The sequence below is a fragment of the Lates calcarifer genome, linkage group LG12 (genome assembly GCF_001640805.2).
Source record: "Lates calcarifer isolate ASB-BC8 linkage group LG12, TLL_Latcal_v3, whole genome shotgun sequence".
NCBI classification, from domain to species: Eukaryota; Metazoa; Chordata; class Actinopteri; family Centropomidae; genus Lates; species Lates calcarifer.
In genome coordinates, this window is record NC_066844.1 from 14,602,855 (window position 1) to 14,622,460 (window position 19,606).

Below are 19,606 nucleotides of genomic sequence, written 5' to 3' on the forward strand. Positions count from 1 at the left end.
ATATTATAATTCCAAGAAAATACAGGCCAGACTCTCTGTGATTCGGTGGTTATATTTGTTTGTATTGCTCGTTTATCACGTAGCGAACGTAATTTATTGGATTCCAATAATATACCCATGATAACAATCATATCACAGTAATATTAACACATAATATTGCATTCAAACAGCATGTAAATATTAGGTTATAAATTATACATTCAACCCTTGAACATAAATGAGAAAAAAATCTCTCTCTCTCTATCAATTTTCACCTCACAGATCCACTGTGCGCCTCTTAGGATACACAAATAGTCTCTTGCTGACATACAGTATGTCACAACTCCAGGCATTGTAGTGTCCCAGTCCTCCTGCCACTGTAGAGCAGTGTACAAAGACTTCATTTGGGGCGCGCAAAAGACCCCTTCCATTGGCTTGCCCAAACTTCAGATGAGACAGGTCAGTATTTGGCCGCTCTCTGTCTGTTCAGACTCCACTGTTTCAGACTGATGCATTGGCTTTCCTCAAGTGTCCCAGCTGTGATCATTGCCCTCTGTCATTTGGAGGTAAGAGCTGATGGCTTCCCTCAGCCCTTCACTCACCAGAGTGTTGTCTGATTCTGTTCTCTTCCTCCTGAAGATCACAGACCTAGCGGAGACAGAAAGGGATTTTAGACTTTAATGAATAAACTGATTACAGTATTGGTGATACATGGATGAAGTTTTTCTGCTTTAATTATCTGGGGTAAGTTTGCTGAACACGATCCGTACAGCGTGTACCCCGCCCTTTCACCCAGTGTCAGCTGGGACAGGCTCCAGCCCTCCTCCCCCGCGACCCTTAACGGATAAACAGTATAGATAATGGATGGATGGATGGAAGTTTGCTGAACATTAGTTTTCACTTCCAGGAGGATCCTGCTCTACACTCACACAGTTACAGACTCAAACTTGCCAGATAACCAGTGCTACCACAGTCTTATCTGTTGGTACTGTGTGCACACTCTTGTCAGTTTACTCAACACTGGAATACAAATTATTGTAGAGTTGAGTCAACATCTTTGTGACAGTGTCAACAAAACCTGAAAATGATAAGCTAAGATAGGATTTATTAATAGATTTAACCCATAAGAGCCCACAGTGACACAGGTGCCACCAACTCTTTAAATGTTGTCAAGAGTTCCTCATAATTGACTTTTAACTCATGAAGTCCCCAAGAAAATAAAAAATTATTTAAAAAATAAAACGTTGTTTACGTTTCATACATTTAGTCTGTTTTACATCCCCCATAATTGATAATTTATCATTTTTCTAAAAGGAGAAATGGGTCTGGGCTCTTATGGGTTAACCAGTACGCCACCAGGGGCTCATGCAGTATTCTACACCAAGTAACAGAGTGACATCTTGTGGCATTCATCAGTAGAAGCAAAACCAAAGAGAGTCTGCCACACCTGCTAATGTCTTTCCAGTTGATGGTAGGCCTCCTGATAGTTGTGGGTATAGGCCTGGCTTCTCTTGCATTATCTACACCCTGGATGAAGCAAGGCACAGTCAGCCGACAGCACAATCCATCTGCAGTCTCTGTAGAAGGAGGGGGCATTTTTAATGTCACTCTTTTGTGGTTTGAGGGTTGACGTGAAAAAACAGCATCACATCCCTAGTACAAACCTGAATAGTGTTCAACCAGGTGATGCAGGGAGGGGAAGGTGAGCCCTGGAGATATGTACACCCAGCCATTCTGGAGGTGAGAGATGCGGTAGTGCTTCACACTGTCTGCTGTGTATGAGGAGTTGGTTCTCCTCAGGATGGACAGCGAGAAACAATCTAAAGACGGAAATAGCACACAGATGCAGCAATTAAACTTAATGGCTCTTAGTCATTAATCCCTGTAAGTCATTTTTAGGGCAATTTTTTTTAATACCTTATTACAATGTACTGTCACTTTTATTAGACAGTTCTTGAAAAAGAGGAAACTGCTTTAGAAACCATGAAAATTATGTTGGCCCTCCAACACCTGCTCTATATAGTATGTTAAGGCTCAATTTATTTTTGTATCAAAAGAAAGAAAGAAAGAGAGAAAGAAAGAAAAAGAGAACTCTCTAACCTCTGTTTGTCTCTGACTCTCGGATCAAGAAGGCTCCAGTCTGGTTATTGGACTGCATGAGCAGCTCCACTGCTTTGTACCTGCTGATCCCTGTGAACAGCCACCTGAACAAAGAGAAAAATTAAAGAGATATTTAGACTAGTGGGACAATAAGACAGATGTAGCCAAAAAAAAAAATATGTTGCTGTTGTTTTTACATTTGAAAAAATCCACTGGAACAACATCAGAATACATTCCCCACTGGAGGAGGACTGAAACTACAGTAGGCAGAGGTTGATGTCATGATACTGAGAGAACAGAGGACTTGTTCCAAACATCTGTCTCCACTGAGGTTCACCCACACAGAGGCTCCTCCCACCTGTCAGGGAACTCCCCACCTTTCATTTCACTAATACATAACTCCTCTGATTTATCTCACACACGCGCACAGCACTGAGACAGATGTCTCAACACGTGTCTTAATGACTGTAACTTACCTGTGTGTCACCTTGGCCGTGTAGTTGGTGGGAATGTAGCTGTCACGGTCTGTGGTTGCTGATCTCACCATCATAAAATCGCCATCGCTGTTGGAGAAAATAAGCAACCATGACTAACTGTGCATGTCAAGGTAAAAACAAGGGTGAAGGTGAAACATGAGGGGCTACATGACATACTCTGATATGATGGTGAGCCTTTCACCAAAGCACATGGTCAATTCTGTGTGACCAAAAGACGGGTAGTTATAGAGGGATACAATCATACTGTCCTCAGCAGCTGCAGAGAGAAAGAAGGGAATGAATATATTAAATCATGTTCAGTTTGTTACATTTTGTCCTAGTTTTACTTTCTGTGTTGATGTCTTGGGGATGGAATCTACCTGATGATGCAGGTTCAGGTGGATTTTCAAGGATTGTCATGTTTGATCGACATCTGATGGGGCAGTTCCCCATGTTCTTTGGCTTCTTGCTGATTTGAAATGACTTGTGCCTGAAAAAGAGAGACACAGAAAAAAAGGGTGTGCATGATTAGAAAATGGTTTGTCTTCAAAGGCTTTCAATAATTCAATAATATTCAAAATGTAGTTATTCCCCAAGTTATCACATTATGACTGTCATAAACAAAACAGCTAACAACTTCTGCTCATTGTTTTGTAATCTGCAAAACCAAAATGATACAGGAAGGCGCCTAACCACAACAAGAGGCATAGATATCCTGTGTTAAATTTCCATGCAACATGTTTGTGAGGAGTAGTCTACTTATGCTACATAAGAGTGATGTTTTAAAACAATGGAAAGATTTTAGATTTTAGTGGCAAGATTTTATTCTCGCGATGCTTACTACTTTTTTGTACGGCCAGCAGCAAGATAATAAAATATCAAAAATAATCTACCAGTCTAAACACAGTCTTAACAGTTAAAACAGCTCCATTCATCAACAGTGCATTATCATTGCTAAATGAAAATAACTGATACTGTATATAATAAAAGTGATGAGGCAGCAAGTTTACTTATATTCTGGAGGGAAAGTCAGGTTATTGAGTTAAAAGAAAAAATGAAAAGTAAAAGAATCAATGAAAACTTAATTCAAGCAAAAGATCTCATCAGAGCAAGAAATATACTCACCTACTTTGATTTCTGTGTCAGAAATGTTTGCGTGAAAATGATACTCTCCAAAATTAATGAGCCAGAGTCTTCTGAGAGCAGCAAGTTAATTCCAGGTCTTCCTACTGAACGGTGTGCGTCTGCCTGAAGAGACGAGGCTTCCTGTATGGTCTTTATGTATGTCAACCAGCTTCAACTTCCTGTGACGTTTGAGACTGTGACATCGTGTTGATCTCTCAGGCTGTTTTTCAAGCAGAGGTAACTTTGCATCACTTGTTTGTGGAATTAACTGTATTCCTGCGTAAGCACAGTTTACATATGCACGCACCTGCAGTGTGGTGGGTTGAGGTAGTGACATCATTTCTCAATGACAGCATGTCAAGGGCTTACACTGGATGAAGTTACATTTACTTGCCTTTTGATTTTACAGCTGAACCACAATGTTTGGTCAGTGGAAAACTTTTGACCAAATGTTCCTTGACAGCCCAGTGCTCTCATTACACTCAGTTATTTTCAGTCACATTAAAATACTGCCAGTGATGTTAAAAATCTGATAAGATTTAAAGCTCTGCAGAAGCATGATGAAGCTTCCACTCTCTGCCTACTCTTGTCTTCATTTACCAGCAGTCACAAGTTCATTCATCATGCTGGCACAGCAAAGTCAATCAAGCACAGCAGCTGTGGAGAAATATAACTGGCAACAGGAGCATTTGGGGATGGCAAAATATGTAATGAGATGTTCTGTGTTCTTTCTCCAGAAGCAAAAGAACAACTCTAGATGGAAATACTGAAAGAATCTTTAGCTCAACAGATCTGATTTGTGCTGAGTCACTGAGAGGGGCTGGTAACCATGGAAGGAAAGAACCTATATCAGGAATTCAATCGTTCCATAATACTTTGGGATATCTTTCTCAGGTGGTTTTCTTAGTTAGTTCATCTAATATTGCATAATTTCCGCTTTATCAGATGTGTTGCCGACCCCTTATGGCAAATTTCTTGTTTGGAATGCAAGGGAATGCAAGAGTGTTATTTAAATTTTAGCGCACAGGGGAACCCAATACAGTACATTTGTCAGTACATTTGTGTGCACTCCTGCATGTGAAATATTTGGTGAGTTCCTTTATCTTTCTATCAGCTGAATAAAATGATACTGAAGTGCCTCACAGTAGGAGAACTCAGAATGATAAGAGAGGCCTCAGTCAGAGGACATGAAAATCAGATTGACATTTAGAGCTTTTCCCCATGACATCTGTACATCTTTTCAGGTTTAAGTCAATCTCCTCATCTCATTTGCACAACAGCTGACCATTGTTGTTCTTTCATCGTGCTAAATTTAGACTGCCTCATTTGTGACAACAACAGCTATCGCTGGGTCAGGAAATAAGAACAAGTGTGGTTGGAAACTAACTCACCACAGTCACCTCACTTTTCCACTAAGAGAGGAGGAAAATTACAAGCACTTGCTGTGCTGACATATACAGTACTTTGTTTCATTCATTCTGATAAATGCGACACACTTCGCTACTTACACTTATTATCCAGAATTAAAGATATTTCACTGATAAACTGACGTGCCAGACATGTTCTCATGTTGTAGCTTTATTCAGTAGTAATATAAATGAGTTGAATCAGCAGACAGTGAGAAGCACCACTGGGCCCCTCAGTGAAGGGACTCATACTTTTCACATCAGAACCCACTTGTTAAAGGTTGTTAAAACATCAGTGAATGATCTATTCGACTGAATAAAAAACATAAACACAAAGCAGAAAGAAAAAGGGGACAATACAATAAGCTCAGTTACAAAAAGAATCCAAAATGACTCAAATGCATTGGAGTGACACTGGTACACAACCTTAACCCTAACACTGAATGTTCTTTCATGTTTAAAAGCAGTTCACTCTACAGCTTTGATTGCGTTTGACTTGCAGTGTGCTACAGTATGAAATGGTTCTTCCGGATGTCTTCCACATCACTTTTTCTTGAATCGCTTTAAATATAGGCTGCAATCCTATTTCTGCAGCTACAGTAGGTTTGTTGACCCCTCTACATACTTTGTGGCTAATTTGCATTGCAGCAAGTTTGAGAATAAAAAGATACAGTTACTCACAATCAATACAGCCCACATTCTGAGAGTTCAGGGCAGAAGAGATCAGTTAAAATAGTAAAAGGGTTGTACCAAGCAATTAAATGAAAAAAAATTTACAGGTTACTTTGAACACATGGAGGATTTCTATAGTGTGTGTGAAGACATATAAACACAGACAATGTGAAAAAAAAAATAAATACAAGAGGGTGAGGTTGGACAGTTCAATGATATGGTTTGACCATTTGAATATACAACACATTTGAATGTAGTTATGGTTTCTGGTAGGAATGTGACTGACCGTGTATTCAATATAATATTTAATAATATGCATCTGTTAATATATTCATTACATCCGCTTTTCTAATCACATAGTTCATTACAGATCCTCCTCGCACTGAATTGCTTAGGAGTGGGATGAAAGTCAGAGAGAGAGAGATAGAGAGAGGACAGAAAGAGAGAGGGAGAGGGGACATAAGTTACTATGGGAGGGTGCATGGGGTTGGGATGGGGTTTAGCAGGAGACCTCCATGGTCTGGGGTCTGGCCTGGCCGTCCAGGCCCCCGGTGGCACTGCCCTCCAGCAGGCTGTTGAGGTTGTTGCGACTGCGACTGCTGTCCATGGAGGTGATGCTAGAAGAGGAGGTGGTGCGGGAGCGAGCCAGACGAGTCATTCCTGCTGACGGCACTGGAACAGAGAAACGTGCATTAATATTCCAGTCACACAGCTCACAGACTCAGTGCATTGTGGGATCACTTGCATAGCTGAATACAACAACAACAACAACAAAACTGCTTACCATGCAAAAAATTCTCAAATATGGAGACAGTCAAATAAAAAAAAGTGCAACAGAAAAAAAAAAAATATATTGCATGTCTGTCCACTGCAGAAAAAAATGAAAGCAATACAAAAACAGAACACAGGATTTGCAATCCAATTCTATTGACAGGAAGCAGGTCATGCAAGACAATAGGACACTGAGGACAGATTCCATGCTAACAGGGGAAACTAAACCCCTGAAGGGAGATGAATGTGTGTCAAAGTATGCAAAACGATCTCACTGCTTATAACACTCTATAACACTCAGTGTATCCACCACATTGAACTGCTATTGAATACCAATATGAAACAGTGCTCTCTGGAGAATTTCTGCATACATTGACATTCATCCACTGTGGAGTGCTACGAGGCCAGTGGGTTCAAAGCCTTCGAGTCTGGCAGCTGCTCAAGAACCCAATACCTGATTCGTTGCTCAGGTGACTGAGAAGAACGTAGGGAACTGTAAGCAATAATTAAAGAAAGAAAGAAAGAAAGAAAGAGGAAGAGAGGGAGAAATGTTGAAAAAGGTCGCTCTTAGGTTGCTTTATCCCACCTCAGTGTATTACTGATTAAGACTGAGACTGTCGCAGCTTGGCAGCAGTGGACGTCAAAAAACTGCCTGCTACCAACAACAGGTAAGAAATCATGGTATGTGTGCAAACTAGAGGCTTTATTTCCTGCTCTCTTTGGCTGTTTCCCTCTCTCATTTCACACTGTGGCAATGTGTTAATGAGGGAAAACAGCTTTCAGAAACATGCTGAGATGTTTTGACTGCACAAAAACACTCTTTTTAATCTGTTCTAATCCTGCAGTGGCATTTACTCAACAGGGAGACTCGGTGGCCTTTAAAGCAACACTGAGGCACTGACATAGTGGCTACACCCGAGGGTGCCTCCCATGGTGAAGGGTTTGGGAACGGGAGAGAGCAAAGGAGAGTTAGCATTACAGAAACACACACAGGCATCATCTGTGTGGACCAGAACAAGCAAACCTACATTCATGACTCACGGATCAGAGTATGTTTGGTACATGTCAGTATGGTCTGACAGAAATGTGTTGTTTTTCTCTTTGCAGATGAATGTAAACCTGATGCTGTTTAAGTATGCACTTTGAGTCTCTGCAGAAAGAGACTGCATCATTAAACAGTTCTGGACAGAAAAGAAAAGCACACCAGGCAAAAAAATAAAAACACAGGAATATATTTTGATGCCCAGTCTGAACTGAGCAGGAAATGAACAGTACATCTAAAGTGCTGCTGTCATTTCAGTCATGCCAGAAGCACATACACCTCACCTACTGAGGGTTGTGGCTGCCACACACTGCAAAGAGCAGAGAGGAAATGGTGTTAACGTTCACTTAGGTGCTGCACAGGCTGCCTCTCTATGACCTGGCTGACAAAAAAAAACAAAAAAAAAAACGTGTCTTTTCATGCACTGATGGCCACTGTCCAAACCTCAACAGCAGGGGTTTGTAGCAACAGCTCTTAGAAGACGGTGGTGAAAACAATCCTCAGTTTAGTAACTTTTGTCACTGCACTCACGTCAACAGGAAATTTAATGAAGACAGGACAAACCTTGACCACAAACACGTCAGCCCAAAGAGGTATAAGTCTGTAAACAATTCTTGGACATTGAACATTTGATGCAGCTAGTCTGAACCTGTTTCACTCACTAAATTTAGACGGTTTTACCCTATTACATTAAGTCATGTGAGCATGTTAACTTACTGTAGCCCATGCCCTGAACAAAGTACTTGAAGGCCTCAGCAAGTTTCCCTGGCTGTGAAAAGATAAAGAATAAAAGTTAGAAGATAATTTAGACAAGAAAACTGTGAGATGACATGGATGCACTTCTGGAAAAGTAAAAAGCCCACCTGCACAACCTGGGGCAAGCCTCCACAATCAGCCATCTGAAAGAACATTAATCATTAATAAGTCCTTCATGCAATCAAAAAATGAACGCCATATATTTATACATGCTAATATTTATTGCAAAACCCTCACCTTTAGCAGTGTGGTCTTGGTCGGATTTAACCTGGAATTGCACTCCACCTTAAACATAAATGAAAAGTTACTACTGAGCTCAAAAAAAGGAAATAACAGCAGCTGCTTTTTTGCTGTAACAAATTCATCACCAAGACTCTTGAGTTATTGAGATGCTGGCGCATAACTCACCACAGCCTCAACAGCAGGTGATGTGTCACCAACCACCAGCAATGCAGGGCACCTGCATAAAACAGATTAAATGCAAACATTCTTAAATCACACAGTATACTCAGAGAGAAATGTGTCATCCCCTCTCAAAACTTACGTAAGTGTGTTGACTGTGTCCTCATTCAGACCTACAATTGGCCTCTCGATCTCCAGGTCCCTACGGCTGGTGCAGCGAGACAAACGGTGATCAGTTAGTGGAGCTGAAATGGTGTGTTTTGGCTAAGATTTTAGGTGTCTTGGTAAAAATCCTGCTTTTCAGGGAACTTTGGGATTTCATATTTTACTCTTATTCTTTTTATTTTGTGATGCATTGCTTCTTTCTGTGTATTCAGGTCAGGCTGACTGCAAGTTCTGATACTGGAGGAAACATTTATGCGCCTCAGCTGTTATCCATAAATGTTATCAAGACAAAATAAATGCTAAAGAATGCCTATCAAAAACATTCATACAATAATAATGTACTGTATCATACTATTGGTAGGAGCCACAGAAGAGGGCCAGGTTGTCCTGGTTGATGTCCTGGGCGATATGGAGACGGTAGGTCTGGATCAGCTCCTGGTTCTCTGTCAGCTCATCCTGGTGAACAGAGAAGAATTAATCTGATCCTAACGGGGAGTCTTTCCTCTACTTAACAAAGTAATTTGGTTCACAGCAGAAGCAATAAAGGTTAAAATGAAGAAGAGCTAGACCCCATATAAAGTACATGTAGGAAGCATGTATTGAATATACAGGGAGTTGTTTAAATTTTCATTAGTCATCTAGACAAGCTGTGGGATCTATACAGTATGTGTATCTTCAGCAATGTCAGTTATTAAACTGAGCCAGTAATCCACATGTCACAATCTAGCAGTCTATGTATCCAGGAGGACAGATATAGAATAATTAGTAAGTGTCTGTTATAAGAGCGAGATGAGGTAACAGGGGAAATCAAGAAAAGCCTCCTGAGGTTCGGTTTCTATTTAATACTGTCAATGAAAAAGGTCAATAGCACTAAGAAACAGCGCAGGGTGAAAGTGAAACTCACAGTGCTGAAGTGGTGAGCCATGACGATATCCACCAAGTTACTGGTCCACCCAGACAGCTGCACACACAAGAAAAAGACAGATCCAGTTAAAACAGACAAAAGTTGACTTCTTACATACCTTGTGGTTGTATGTTCTTGTTGTATGGCAATATAGCTATGCATGTATTTACATGTAGTGTATGTATTAACAGATATAATGATACATTTTGAAGGAGGCAAATAAACAGAGTAGCCATTTTATAGATCTAGAAATTATTAAGGATGGGGATGTTTTGGGGACCTGCTAGTTAAGATACACAAATTCAAAATCCGTAGATTCAGTTCCAGTTGGGAAAAGTTGCATTTCATTTCTTTCTTTGTCTCCTTCTCATTATCCAGTAAAAGTATAAGAGCAAAAGAAAAAGTTTAAAAAGCAAAGAAATGGTGAAGGGTTTCTCTTCTCTATCATTTCCTTCTTACATGTTTTTAGTTTTAGCCAAATAATATCAGCAGAACAGATACAGTGTGGTGTTTTGAATGCGTTACACAGTCATGGAGTTAGGGGAGCTTGACTTTGTACTAACATGGCAAAGAATGCAAGTTTGTACACTAGACACAACAGTGTGCGCAGTATTATAATAAAGTACTATGGTTCAGCATTGTGACAAATCATCTCCTGGTCCTTAAGCAAATTATTCAACTAAAAATGAAACTAATCCAAATGAGTCAACACTAAAAAGACTCTGTTAATCTGAGAAGTTTGTTTTGTAACATCTGAAGCTTTGTTTTGTGTTTAAACCCCTAAAACAGCAGGTATAATCACACACACATATATATAATATAGTATAGTATAATATAGTATCAAGTATACTGTGGGTAAAAATGGTGGCTTGGTGCCAGAATCCATTATTTTATTTTATGTTTTGCTTCACATAGAATAGATTATAAGAGAGTGCAGGGCATAAATAACATAAAATGTTGAACTTTAAATTATATGGTCAAGGTGGAAAGCATAAAGAGTGGTTAAACATTCATTAATAACAACCTAACAAAAGGCAGGAAACCAAACTGAAATGGTGAATAAATTATTTAAGTGATAGCTCTGTGTTGCAGAGCGTGCTGAGAACTTTCTAGGTTTATAGTGCAGCAGTAATACAGACCTTTGAAGCTGCCCAGTCAATCCAGCCTTCGGCACACGGGTCGATGTTAATCAGAACCAGTCCCTCCACCAGAGTGGGGTTGTTCAGCTGGGAAGGGAAGAACACGTGTCAGTGCTGATGACAAGGTATACTTGAGAGACTTGACAGTATAAGATGCTGTGATGTGCTTACAGTTTTCAGATGATAAGTTAGTTTTCATTCTTGTGTACATCTACAGTGTGATTTCATGTATTCATTGGTCCAGTGAACTAAAGAAATTGTGCCAATGCGCAGCTACATCTTCATAATGAAAAGGCTGTAATTTTTTGATGTTGTGTAATTCCCCAAGCAGGGCAGGTACAGGATAAAAACACTGCATGTTCTCTAACATGATAAAAAGTGAAGCTGTCTGTGTTTGTTTAAATGAAGAAATGAAACAATGAAGGTGGAATCCTGGGTGTCTAATTTAAAGGGTGTGGTTTTGGAATTGCCAGAAGACACAGAGAGGATATCTGGGGAAATCTAAGATCTATCTCACCCTATGCCTAGGGAATACTGTGGATGCTGCTTTCAACACGATGCAAATGCAATGCACCAACAGCTGCTATAAATCTATCAAGGGTAAACACATTTTACTCCAAGCTGGTTAAAGTAAATGCATTTCAGAATCAATTTTTCCTTATTAATTCTAAACAAGAGCAGACTCTCCACAAAGAGCCTGGTGTTACAATTCCTAATCCCGACACCTTCCCTTTTTACCCCTAGCCAACTATGCTCTTTTTTCATTGTTCATCTTTCAGTGCTCCCTCGCTCCTCTGTCACTTCCAGCTCCTTCTGCTCTACTGTACACAGATCATGTTTATTTTAGCCCCACTGCATTGACTGTGGAAATAAGATAGAAGCAACTGAAAAGGAGAGAATCGCCAAGGTGATTCATCAACTGGGGAATGGCAGTGTATGCAGCAGACTGTAGAGCAACCTGATGCCCCGTGTGGGCTTGATGGGAGGCTTAAATGTTCTGTGTAACAAGCAGTGTGGCCTGAAAACCTTCAATTATTACAGGCGAGACAGAGAAGAGGACAAATAAGACTGGAACAGAGAGTAAGAATCAAAAAATAAAGAGGTCTCTGGTCCTGATGTGGACTCACTGCAAAGCGGGTGAGGATGTACGCTCCTGCCCCCACGCCAATGCCGATCACGCTGTTGACCCTGCAAAGAAATCACCAGTTATCGTTGTCGAGTGGAGATGAACATGTCAGTTTATGCACGTTATCACTGATCGGCTATCAGAAGGGGGCCACTCACTTGAGCTGAGTCATCACAGAGGGCAACATTTCAGCCAACTCATCCATGGTTGGGTAGCGATAACTGGAGACAGATAAAACACATATGACTCAGTGCGAGTAGTATGTACAGGGTCAATTCTTTATGTTTGAATTAATTAGAGAAATTAAATTGATCACAAATTTGAATACTCAAACACTTCAGGATTTGACTGATAGGTTGGACACTGAATGTGCTTCCATTAAAAAAATGAACTACCAGTTAACATTCTATCTCAACTAAGTACATTGATTGTGGCTCATTCACCAGCACTGAAATAAATGTGCTCCTATTTATTAGCACACGCAAAACCAGCCTGATACCCACCCGCTTGGGAAGGGGGGTGCACCCTCCTGCTGGCCGGGTGCGTCCACGTGAACCACTGCAAAGTGCTGTGTGATCTCCTGCATGTCCTCATAGTTGAACAGGGTATTGAAGCACGACTTGTCTAGAAAGACGCAAACAGAAGACACACTCATAATGTGAGCGTTCAGAAGTTCACACTGCAGAGGACCTGAGTGTGGCTCTTAGGTGCAGAGGGTAAAACAGTTTCACCACACCCAGAACACTGTGTATTGATGAGTCTATTTCTGGCTGACTCACGGTTGAGGCCAATGTCGTGATAGGTGAGGATGACGGGTCTGTTGCCCTTGGGAACACCTCTCATTGTCACATGGAGAACGCCATGGGGAGTCTCAATATCATGCTCCTGCAGAGAAAAGTAAACCATAGTGAACTGATGGACCAAAACCTGCCATATGCAGAAAGGAACATTCTACCATGTGCGCTGGCCTTTCAAGGTATGACCAATACTGATATCTGGTGTTATTTCATAACATAAAGACAACAAAAAAGAGAAAATCTGTCTTTGTGGCTAAAGCCTGATATAGCTTTAGCCACAGAACTTTAGCATTCAAACAAAACAAATAAAAAAAACCCATAAAGGAGTCATATTGTTGCATTTGGGTGACATTTTCCTTCATTACAATAACCCAAGTAATTTATTTCTTCTGTCCTGTCAAACTACTACAGCAGTTTGAACAGGGGTGCACTAGCATGCTCAGGAATGTCTGCATGACACTCAGATGATCACTAAAGTACATTGTCCATGTTCAGTGTAAGAGAGGAATGTGACACAATGCATGGCTCTTTTAAGTGCTTTTAATAGAGGCATGAGCTACACATGGCTCCACAGAAAATTCTTATGAGTAGGATAAATTCAATTCAGTACTGTTTTATTAATAAGTATTTTTGATAATAAGACAGTTTTGTGAAAACAAAGCTTGACACAGGAGACACATATTCCCTACAGTAAACACCCAATGACCAACACAACATTTGGAGTTTATATCTCAGATTGAGGATGCAAAGCATGCGCCTCTTGTCTCCACCACACATCCCCTGTGCCCTTGGACAAACAAAGCACTGAATGGGCTGTTTGGGAAACAGTCTTTTCATTTAGGGAAAATAGTGTTTTTATCTGAGGGTCTGAAATTCACAGCACTTTCACAACCATGACTTAGCAAAAATGCCAATCATTTGATTTATTGAATGTCTTTGCAGAAAGACCCATTCAAATTCAAAGAGCTCACACTAGCTCTCTTTTGCTTTCTTTTGAATTTCTCTCTCTATCGAGCACCAGGAAGCCCCACATTAGTACTTCTCAGCGCCTCAGCAGAAGAAACACATCAAATGGCTTGAAGGTAATTTCAGCTGACACTTCATTTTCTTGAGATAAATGGGGGGATTAGTTTAAAGGTGACACAGCAAAAACATGCTCTCGTTACTGCTTATGAGTTTCAGAAAGAGTGTAGTGACGTGACATTATGGGAGGTCATACAATATGCAGGAAGTGACAAAGCCGGTTTCTAGATTTTCCTCAGAATCACAGCATCATTTTACATCACACACACACACACACACACACACACACACACACACACTTCCCAAGGTCAGCATGACTTGGTTCCGCATATAACACTGTTCATGACGTAGCTAAGTGCATGTGTGTGTGTGTGTGTGTGTAGTGCACAGAAAGGGAGCAGCGGGCGGGGCCCAGAGCTCGCTTGGTCTCAAGGCCCACTGGTCATCAATAATAAAGAGAGCGAGCCTGGGTGGACAAGAGACACAGGTTATGGCTGACAGACAGAGAAAGAGCGTGACTCTGACTGTACGCCTTGCCATATCCCTCCCTGGGTTCCCACTGCAGGAGTTTGGCTGATGGATATGTGTCACAATCGCTTCAGAGGGGATGAAGGTTAATTCTCAAGGGCAAGGCTGCAGTAATTTGCGTGTGCAATCTGTAATGGAAACAGCAATACAAGTCATCCTGTCACCAATGGAATGAGAAAACTTCACTTGAGTGGGTGTTGATACAGAGATTAGCCTGTCACACCAGACATGAAAACTGTGCGCAAGGAGAATACCACAAAGTATTTCTCATTGCCAAGCTTTCATTAGTATGCTACAATCTGCAGCTGCTAAGTGTAACCTCTCTTCCTGAGATGGAATCAACCCTGAAGAAACTGCGGAAGCCTTGGGCTAAACTAAGGCCTTTTCACAGATAACGAAATGATTCTGCAACCTCGGCCTAGTAGGGGGGAAGAACAACCTGTTATAGACCGAGAGGAAACTCTCCATGGCTGCGGTGCTGCAGAATTTTCATTTTTAGACAAGGACAGAGTCAAGGACACTCGTGTAGCAAAAGAGGGTTTGCTCTGAGAAACAAGGCAAACACTTGTTCGAATGCCTGCCTTCTGTCATGTGTGTGCACTGTACATGCGCCAGAAAAAGCAGAAGTGTGCGCCCCACCAGAGATAGGGAATTAAATTGTGATGGGAACATGGAGGGGGGAAATAGAGAAGGAAGATGAAATAGATAGAAAAAGAGATAGATAGAGTGTAGAAGTAGATGGGAGGAAATAGAGCGTGAAAGCAGGGACAGAGTGACAAAGACTTGGAGGAAAGAGAGAGAAAACAGAGGGAGTCCTGTATGACTAACAGAAGGGTGTGCCTTGAAACAGAAGGGGCGCATCGCTTTAATTTATCATGTTTTTCCAGCCATGTCCTGGCACAAACAAGGGTGAAGAATCATGGAAAAAAAGGGCTGTGGAAAGGGAGTGAAGGAGAGAGCCTTTTTATCTGTCCATTTAGCTCTTGGCATGGTTAAGAAGCTGTATTGATCTGAAAGCTCTGCCTCTCATCACTCCCTTTCAGACACACACACACACACATCACAATCACACATTCACACACACATATAGGTTTAAATGTACACACAGAGGCATCAGGAGAAAACAGACATGGGGCGGGGCTGCTAGCCTAGACAGCTAGAGGGGGGAAAGAAGGAGAGCACTGCAATGACTGCAACCTTTTCCCCCTTTCAAACATTCATGGTGGCTAGCAGTTGGACAAAGAGTGTGCATGAGATGTTTGGGGGATTCTAGGTGCGGCAGGAATACTGAGTAGGGGTTTATTCTTTGAGGAGAGGGCCAACAGTGAGGTAAAGTCTTGGGTTTTGGTCCCAGAATGGAGGAGAGTGAGGGAGGTGGGGTGAGGTGACAAAAGGAGAGCAGTATGTCATGCTGTTCTTCTTCCCGCAATCCCTCACTTATCAATCCCTCCTGCCCCTCCTCCCTGTTCTCCCTGCCCCCCCTCCCTGTACTGCCAGGAACAGCATCAATCACCTTTGAGAGCAGCATTACAGGCCAGAAACACCAAGCAGTCTGCAAATTATCTTAGTGTATACACACACACACACACAGACACACAAATATACATACACCCATATCTTCTATGGATGTGCTCCAGTGGGATCATCCAAGGTACATCCAATCCTGCTCCCTTTCTGACACAAACACAGCCCCCTGCAGCACACATGCAGTGTGCATGTGTCATCGAAGTAATGAGTTGAAACTACAAACTCGAGGTCTCTGCAGGGGAGGGAAGGAGCCACTACAGTGGTTTTGATATGTTGCTGCCACAGTGTGTGTGAGGTTGAGTGACCTCCCAGCCTGTTTTCAGCGATAACAGAATAAAGAACACAATGTTAGCACTATGCACCATTTACTGTTAACTGGGCAAAGCATGTGTCCTTGTAGTTACGGTAACACAGAAAGAAACACATTTCAGATGTCCAGAAACATGCATCCTGAAACACATCAATACCAGCGACCCTACCGATGGACACCCACACACCGAGAGGCACGTACACATCCTCTGGTTGTGGCATTTGCAGATTCAGAGACACTTGAGCTTTTCACACATGCATCTTTCATATCATCACATTAAAATGCACCACTGCACCCTGGGCATATTTAGCCTGTGCTGAGAGCACACATATGCACTGTGTGACCTGTAGACATAAACATACACACACACACACACACACACACACACACACAAAACAAATGTTCGGCCCACACTAGCAGCTGCCCAGGGAGAAAATGTCCAAAGTCTCAGCCGTCTGCTGAAGGTGGTGACAAGACCCCCACCAGCTTTCCCTTTCCTAGAGCCAGCTGCTGTCACCCTGTCTTTGGGGAGACCACACAACAACCCCCCTCCTAATCTGAACCAGAACCCCCTGCTGCAAGGACCTAGCCAGGTGTGTCAAGGCAGACAATATGCATTTGTCACTCACCACTCCATTCCCAGAGCATGCAATCTGGTCCAGGTCCAGAATAGCTGACATGTTTTTCCCACGCAGGAGAGGAGTGTGTTATGCTATGTGCGAGTGTGTGCTGGGCAGCTTTGAAGATCTCCAGAAGGAGGAGGAGGAGGAGGAGGAGGGCGCGTTGGTAGGAAGGGAGGGATGTAGGGTGAGGCGGCTAGAGCAGCAGCGACAAGGAAGAGAAGAGGAAAGGGAGGAGAAAGACACAGCAGAGGGAGTGAGGAGGAGATGGGTAAATAATCTGAATGAAAGCAGGCAAGGGGGGAGGGAGTGAGGGGGCGGGTAAGATGCAGAGGCAACAAGAGAGAGACAGAGACAAGAGGTGGGAAAGAGAGCAGGAAAAGAGGCAGAGGGGGAGGAGAGTGAGACTGCAGTTTGTGCTTGATAGTCAGAGCGCGTCTGTACATCCAGCCATCGGTGCGTCTAATTGGATTGCGGAGGGTCAGGTGGGTAGAGGGAGAGGGTGGGGCTTAGAGGAGAGTAGAGAGGAGGAGAGGGAGAGTGGGAGGGAGAGAGAGATGGGTGCGTGGAAAAGGGGTGATGGGGTGCAAAGGATGTAGAGGCAGTCCAGGAAAATGGGCAGGCTGCTGACGTCACGCTGCGATACTGATCATGTAAAGAGAGAGGAGAAGAGAAGAGGAGAGGAGGCTGACTTTGACAGCTCACCCTGGGATGTATTCTGCATCAGCAAAATGGCTGCTCATCACTGAGATTTATCAACTGTCTCCAGATTCACTTTAGCTTCACCTTGCTGAGGGAGAGGAATCTATATGACCTCAGCTTCAGAAGGACTAGCGTAAAATGCGACAGTCTGACATACACAAACAATAACTTTTCTACAAATGTTGGCTCGTACTGCAACAATGCTTTGTTATGTACAGTAAATCGTCTTGTAATACACTACTGTTCATTTCAGTATTGACATATTAGATATTAACCTGATTATGTTTCAGGCTTACCAGAAAATACAGACCCCTCCAGCTACTACATTTACTGAACATTTACAATCCTACACAAGAGGATCTATTTCTTAAAAGCCTCCCACTGAGTCATTTGATCCATATAGTTTATTGATCTGTCTTTTTCTACTCTCCTGTGCCATAAGCCCAACTGCTAGCAGTGCAGGACATCACACCTTTGCTTGGAATTGCTCTGCGCAACCAATGGCATACATGCAGAGAGTACATGCAGACAGCAGAGAGGGTGGGATTACAAAGAGAAGAGGGCACTTCATTGGTTAGTCAAGGCAGCAGCATGTTTGGTTGTAAACTGCTGTTTTTTCCTTTAATGTTTTCCTTTTCTAGACCACAGAGGGTGCCACTGACACACATGTAGTGTATGTAGACTGAGTCATCAAGTCTCAGCTGGACTCTGCAATCTGAGGAGTCACACAGGTGCAAAATGATCTGCACAAAATGCTATTCTGTATAGCTCAGTCCAACAGTAGCATCTAAGATTTGATGTACACATGTTTAAGCACATTGGAAATGCACAACCTCAGAAACACAACGCTATCCACAACATGACATGACACAGTCCACATAATACATTTTATGCTCCTCTAAGAAGGTGAGTGAGTGACATCTGGGCAATTCATTATGTTTCTGTGATGCCTTAACCTAAACTTAGGGATATTAGGACATTCAACAACATGAAAAGCACAGCACACTGAAAGGACATCACACAAAGGCAGAGCCCTCCAGCCACACAATGAACAGGCCTATGTCGCCCTCTGCTGAGCTTATTGAGACAGTGCAGATTTAAAAGACGAAGAAAGAAAGCAGACTGTTTCTTCTAGTCTTTGTGCTGCAGAGGCACAAGGTCAAAAAGAGAAATGGTATCAAAAGTGAATATAGCTGTGAAATGTGAAACCTTATAAGAGATGATGAATTTACTAAACAGATAAAAACTATAAAAAAGTATTTAATAAAAAGTAAACTAATACTGGCATGTATAATCTCAGAAAACATTCCAAGACAATAAACTAAAACATCACAAGCAAAGGTTCTATGGCTACATCTCAACCTTTTGCTCTCCATAGTAAACTCCATCAACCCAAATGTGTTCTATTTTTAAAATGTACAGTCAGCCATTTCCATGTCCATGAAGTAACTCAGTGTTCTTAAGTATGCACTCAAACTCAGCCAGTCCCATGGGTGGAGGAGGCTGACTCACTCCATCCTCCCTCCCTCGCCCTTAAATGGCGTAAGCAGCACATCATAGGAGACCACAGGGCTGCAGCACCACACCCTTTAAGTTCCTCTCTATTAACCCACCTCACCACCCCACCATTAACACCACTATCCTCATGCAGGTGTTCAGGGTTTTGACTGTTGCAGTACCTGTGGACCGCCTGTGGAGGGAGCTTTAACAGCAGAGAAGTCAGGAGGAGAGCAGCTGGATTAGTCCTCCAGCTGCTGGAATGTTACGTCAGCTGCTCAGAGACATGGTGAGGTAGTGACGACCCCTCTCACAGGCAGTATTCATGGGAAGTCTGCTGCTAATGCTTTGTTCTGTATGTGGGCTCCTACTGTAAGTTTACATCACGTTTGATCCTTTATCGACCCAGTTTGAGTTCCGCCAAGCTGTGCCCTACATATACACACAAAATGTGCAGAAGACGTGTATGTTAAAAATATTTACCACTGCTGATTATCAAAACTGAAGGAGCACAAATTCACATTTCATGTAGTTAATGT

At 42.2% G+C, this 19,606-nt stretch overlaps 2 protein-coding genes across 8 annotated transcripts in view; both read right to left on the reverse strand.

Annotated features, from left to right (window-relative positions):
* Window positions 1–36: 36 nt before the first annotated feature.
* sla2a (Src like adaptor 2a) lies at window positions 37–3,841 on the reverse strand. Of its 4 annotated transcripts, none has more exons than XM_018680012.2 (8): window positions 3,681–3,841; window positions 2,936–3,045; window positions 2,733–2,832; window positions 2,556–2,642; window positions 2,080–2,183; window positions 1,644–1,799; window positions 1,427–1,556; window positions 37–627 (listed from the first exon to the last, which is right to left on the reverse strand). In XM_018680012.2, exons 2-8 carry the CDS (start codon window positions 3,006–3,008, stop codon window positions 504–506), a joined length of 774 nt encoding a protein of 257 aa, XP_018535528.1. In that variant the 5' UTR covers window positions 3,009–3,045; window positions 3,681–3,841; the 3' UTR covers window positions 37–503. The 4 variants fall into 4 exon arrangements, with proteins under 4 accessions (XP_018535528.1, XP_018535529.1, XP_018535531.1 ...); XM_018680013.2 differs by having other exon boundaries at window positions 2,936–3,038; window positions 3,681–3,834; XM_018680015.2 differs by having other exon boundaries at window positions 2,936–3,038; window positions 3,685–3,824.
* Window positions 3,842–5,242: 1,401 nt separating this feature from the next.
* Window positions 5,243–19,606, reverse strand: part of ndrg3a (ndrg family member 3a) — a 31,716-nt gene continuing 17,352 nt past the window's right edge. For 2 of the 4 annotated variants that reach the window (XM_018680007.2, XM_018680008.2), the window contains exons 4-17: window positions 12,843–12,948; window positions 12,567–12,687; window positions 12,222–12,284; window positions 12,065–12,125; window positions 10,938–11,024; window positions 9,799–9,855; window positions 9,247–9,350; window positions 8,872–8,937; window positions 8,736–8,787; window positions 8,565–8,612; window positions 8,435–8,470; window positions 8,289–8,340; window positions 6,984–7,022; window positions 5,243–6,430 (exon numbers count right to left, since the gene is read on the reverse strand). In XM_018680007.2, the coding sequence (XP_018535523.1) occupies window positions 6,258–6,430; window positions 6,984–7,022; window positions 8,289–8,340; window positions 8,435–8,470; window positions 8,565–8,612; window positions 8,736–8,787; window positions 8,872–8,937; window positions 9,247–9,350; window positions 9,799–9,855; window positions 10,938–11,024; window positions 12,065–12,125; window positions 12,222–12,284; window positions 12,567–12,687; window positions 12,843–12,948 (1,065 nt within the window). In that variant the 3' untranslated portion in view covers window positions 5,243–6,257. Of the gene's footprint in view, window positions 6,431–6,983; window positions 7,023–8,288; window positions 8,341–8,434; window positions 8,471–8,564; window positions 8,613–8,735; window positions 8,788–8,871; window positions 8,938–9,246; window positions 9,351–9,798; window positions 9,856–10,937; window positions 11,025–12,064; window positions 12,126–12,221; window positions 12,285–12,566; window positions 12,688–12,842; window positions 12,949–16,877; window positions 17,141–19,606 lie in introns of those variants that run through there. The other 2 variants (XM_018680011.2, XM_018680009.2) reach the window with 2 other exon arrangements.

Coding starts and splice junctions, on each gene's coding strand:
- sla2a (XM_018680012.2), bottom strand. CDS start 3,008: ATGGGGAACTGCCCCATCAGATGTCGATCAAACATGACAATCCTTGAA. Junction 2,184..2,555: donor ACGGCCAAGGTGACACACAG/GTAAGTTACAGT, acceptor CTCTTTGTTCAG/GTGGCTGTTCACAGGGATCA. Junction 1,800..2,079: donor AGAGTCAGAGACAAACAGAG/GTTAGAGAGTTC, acceptor TTCCGTCTTTAG/ATTGTTTCTCGCTGTCCATC.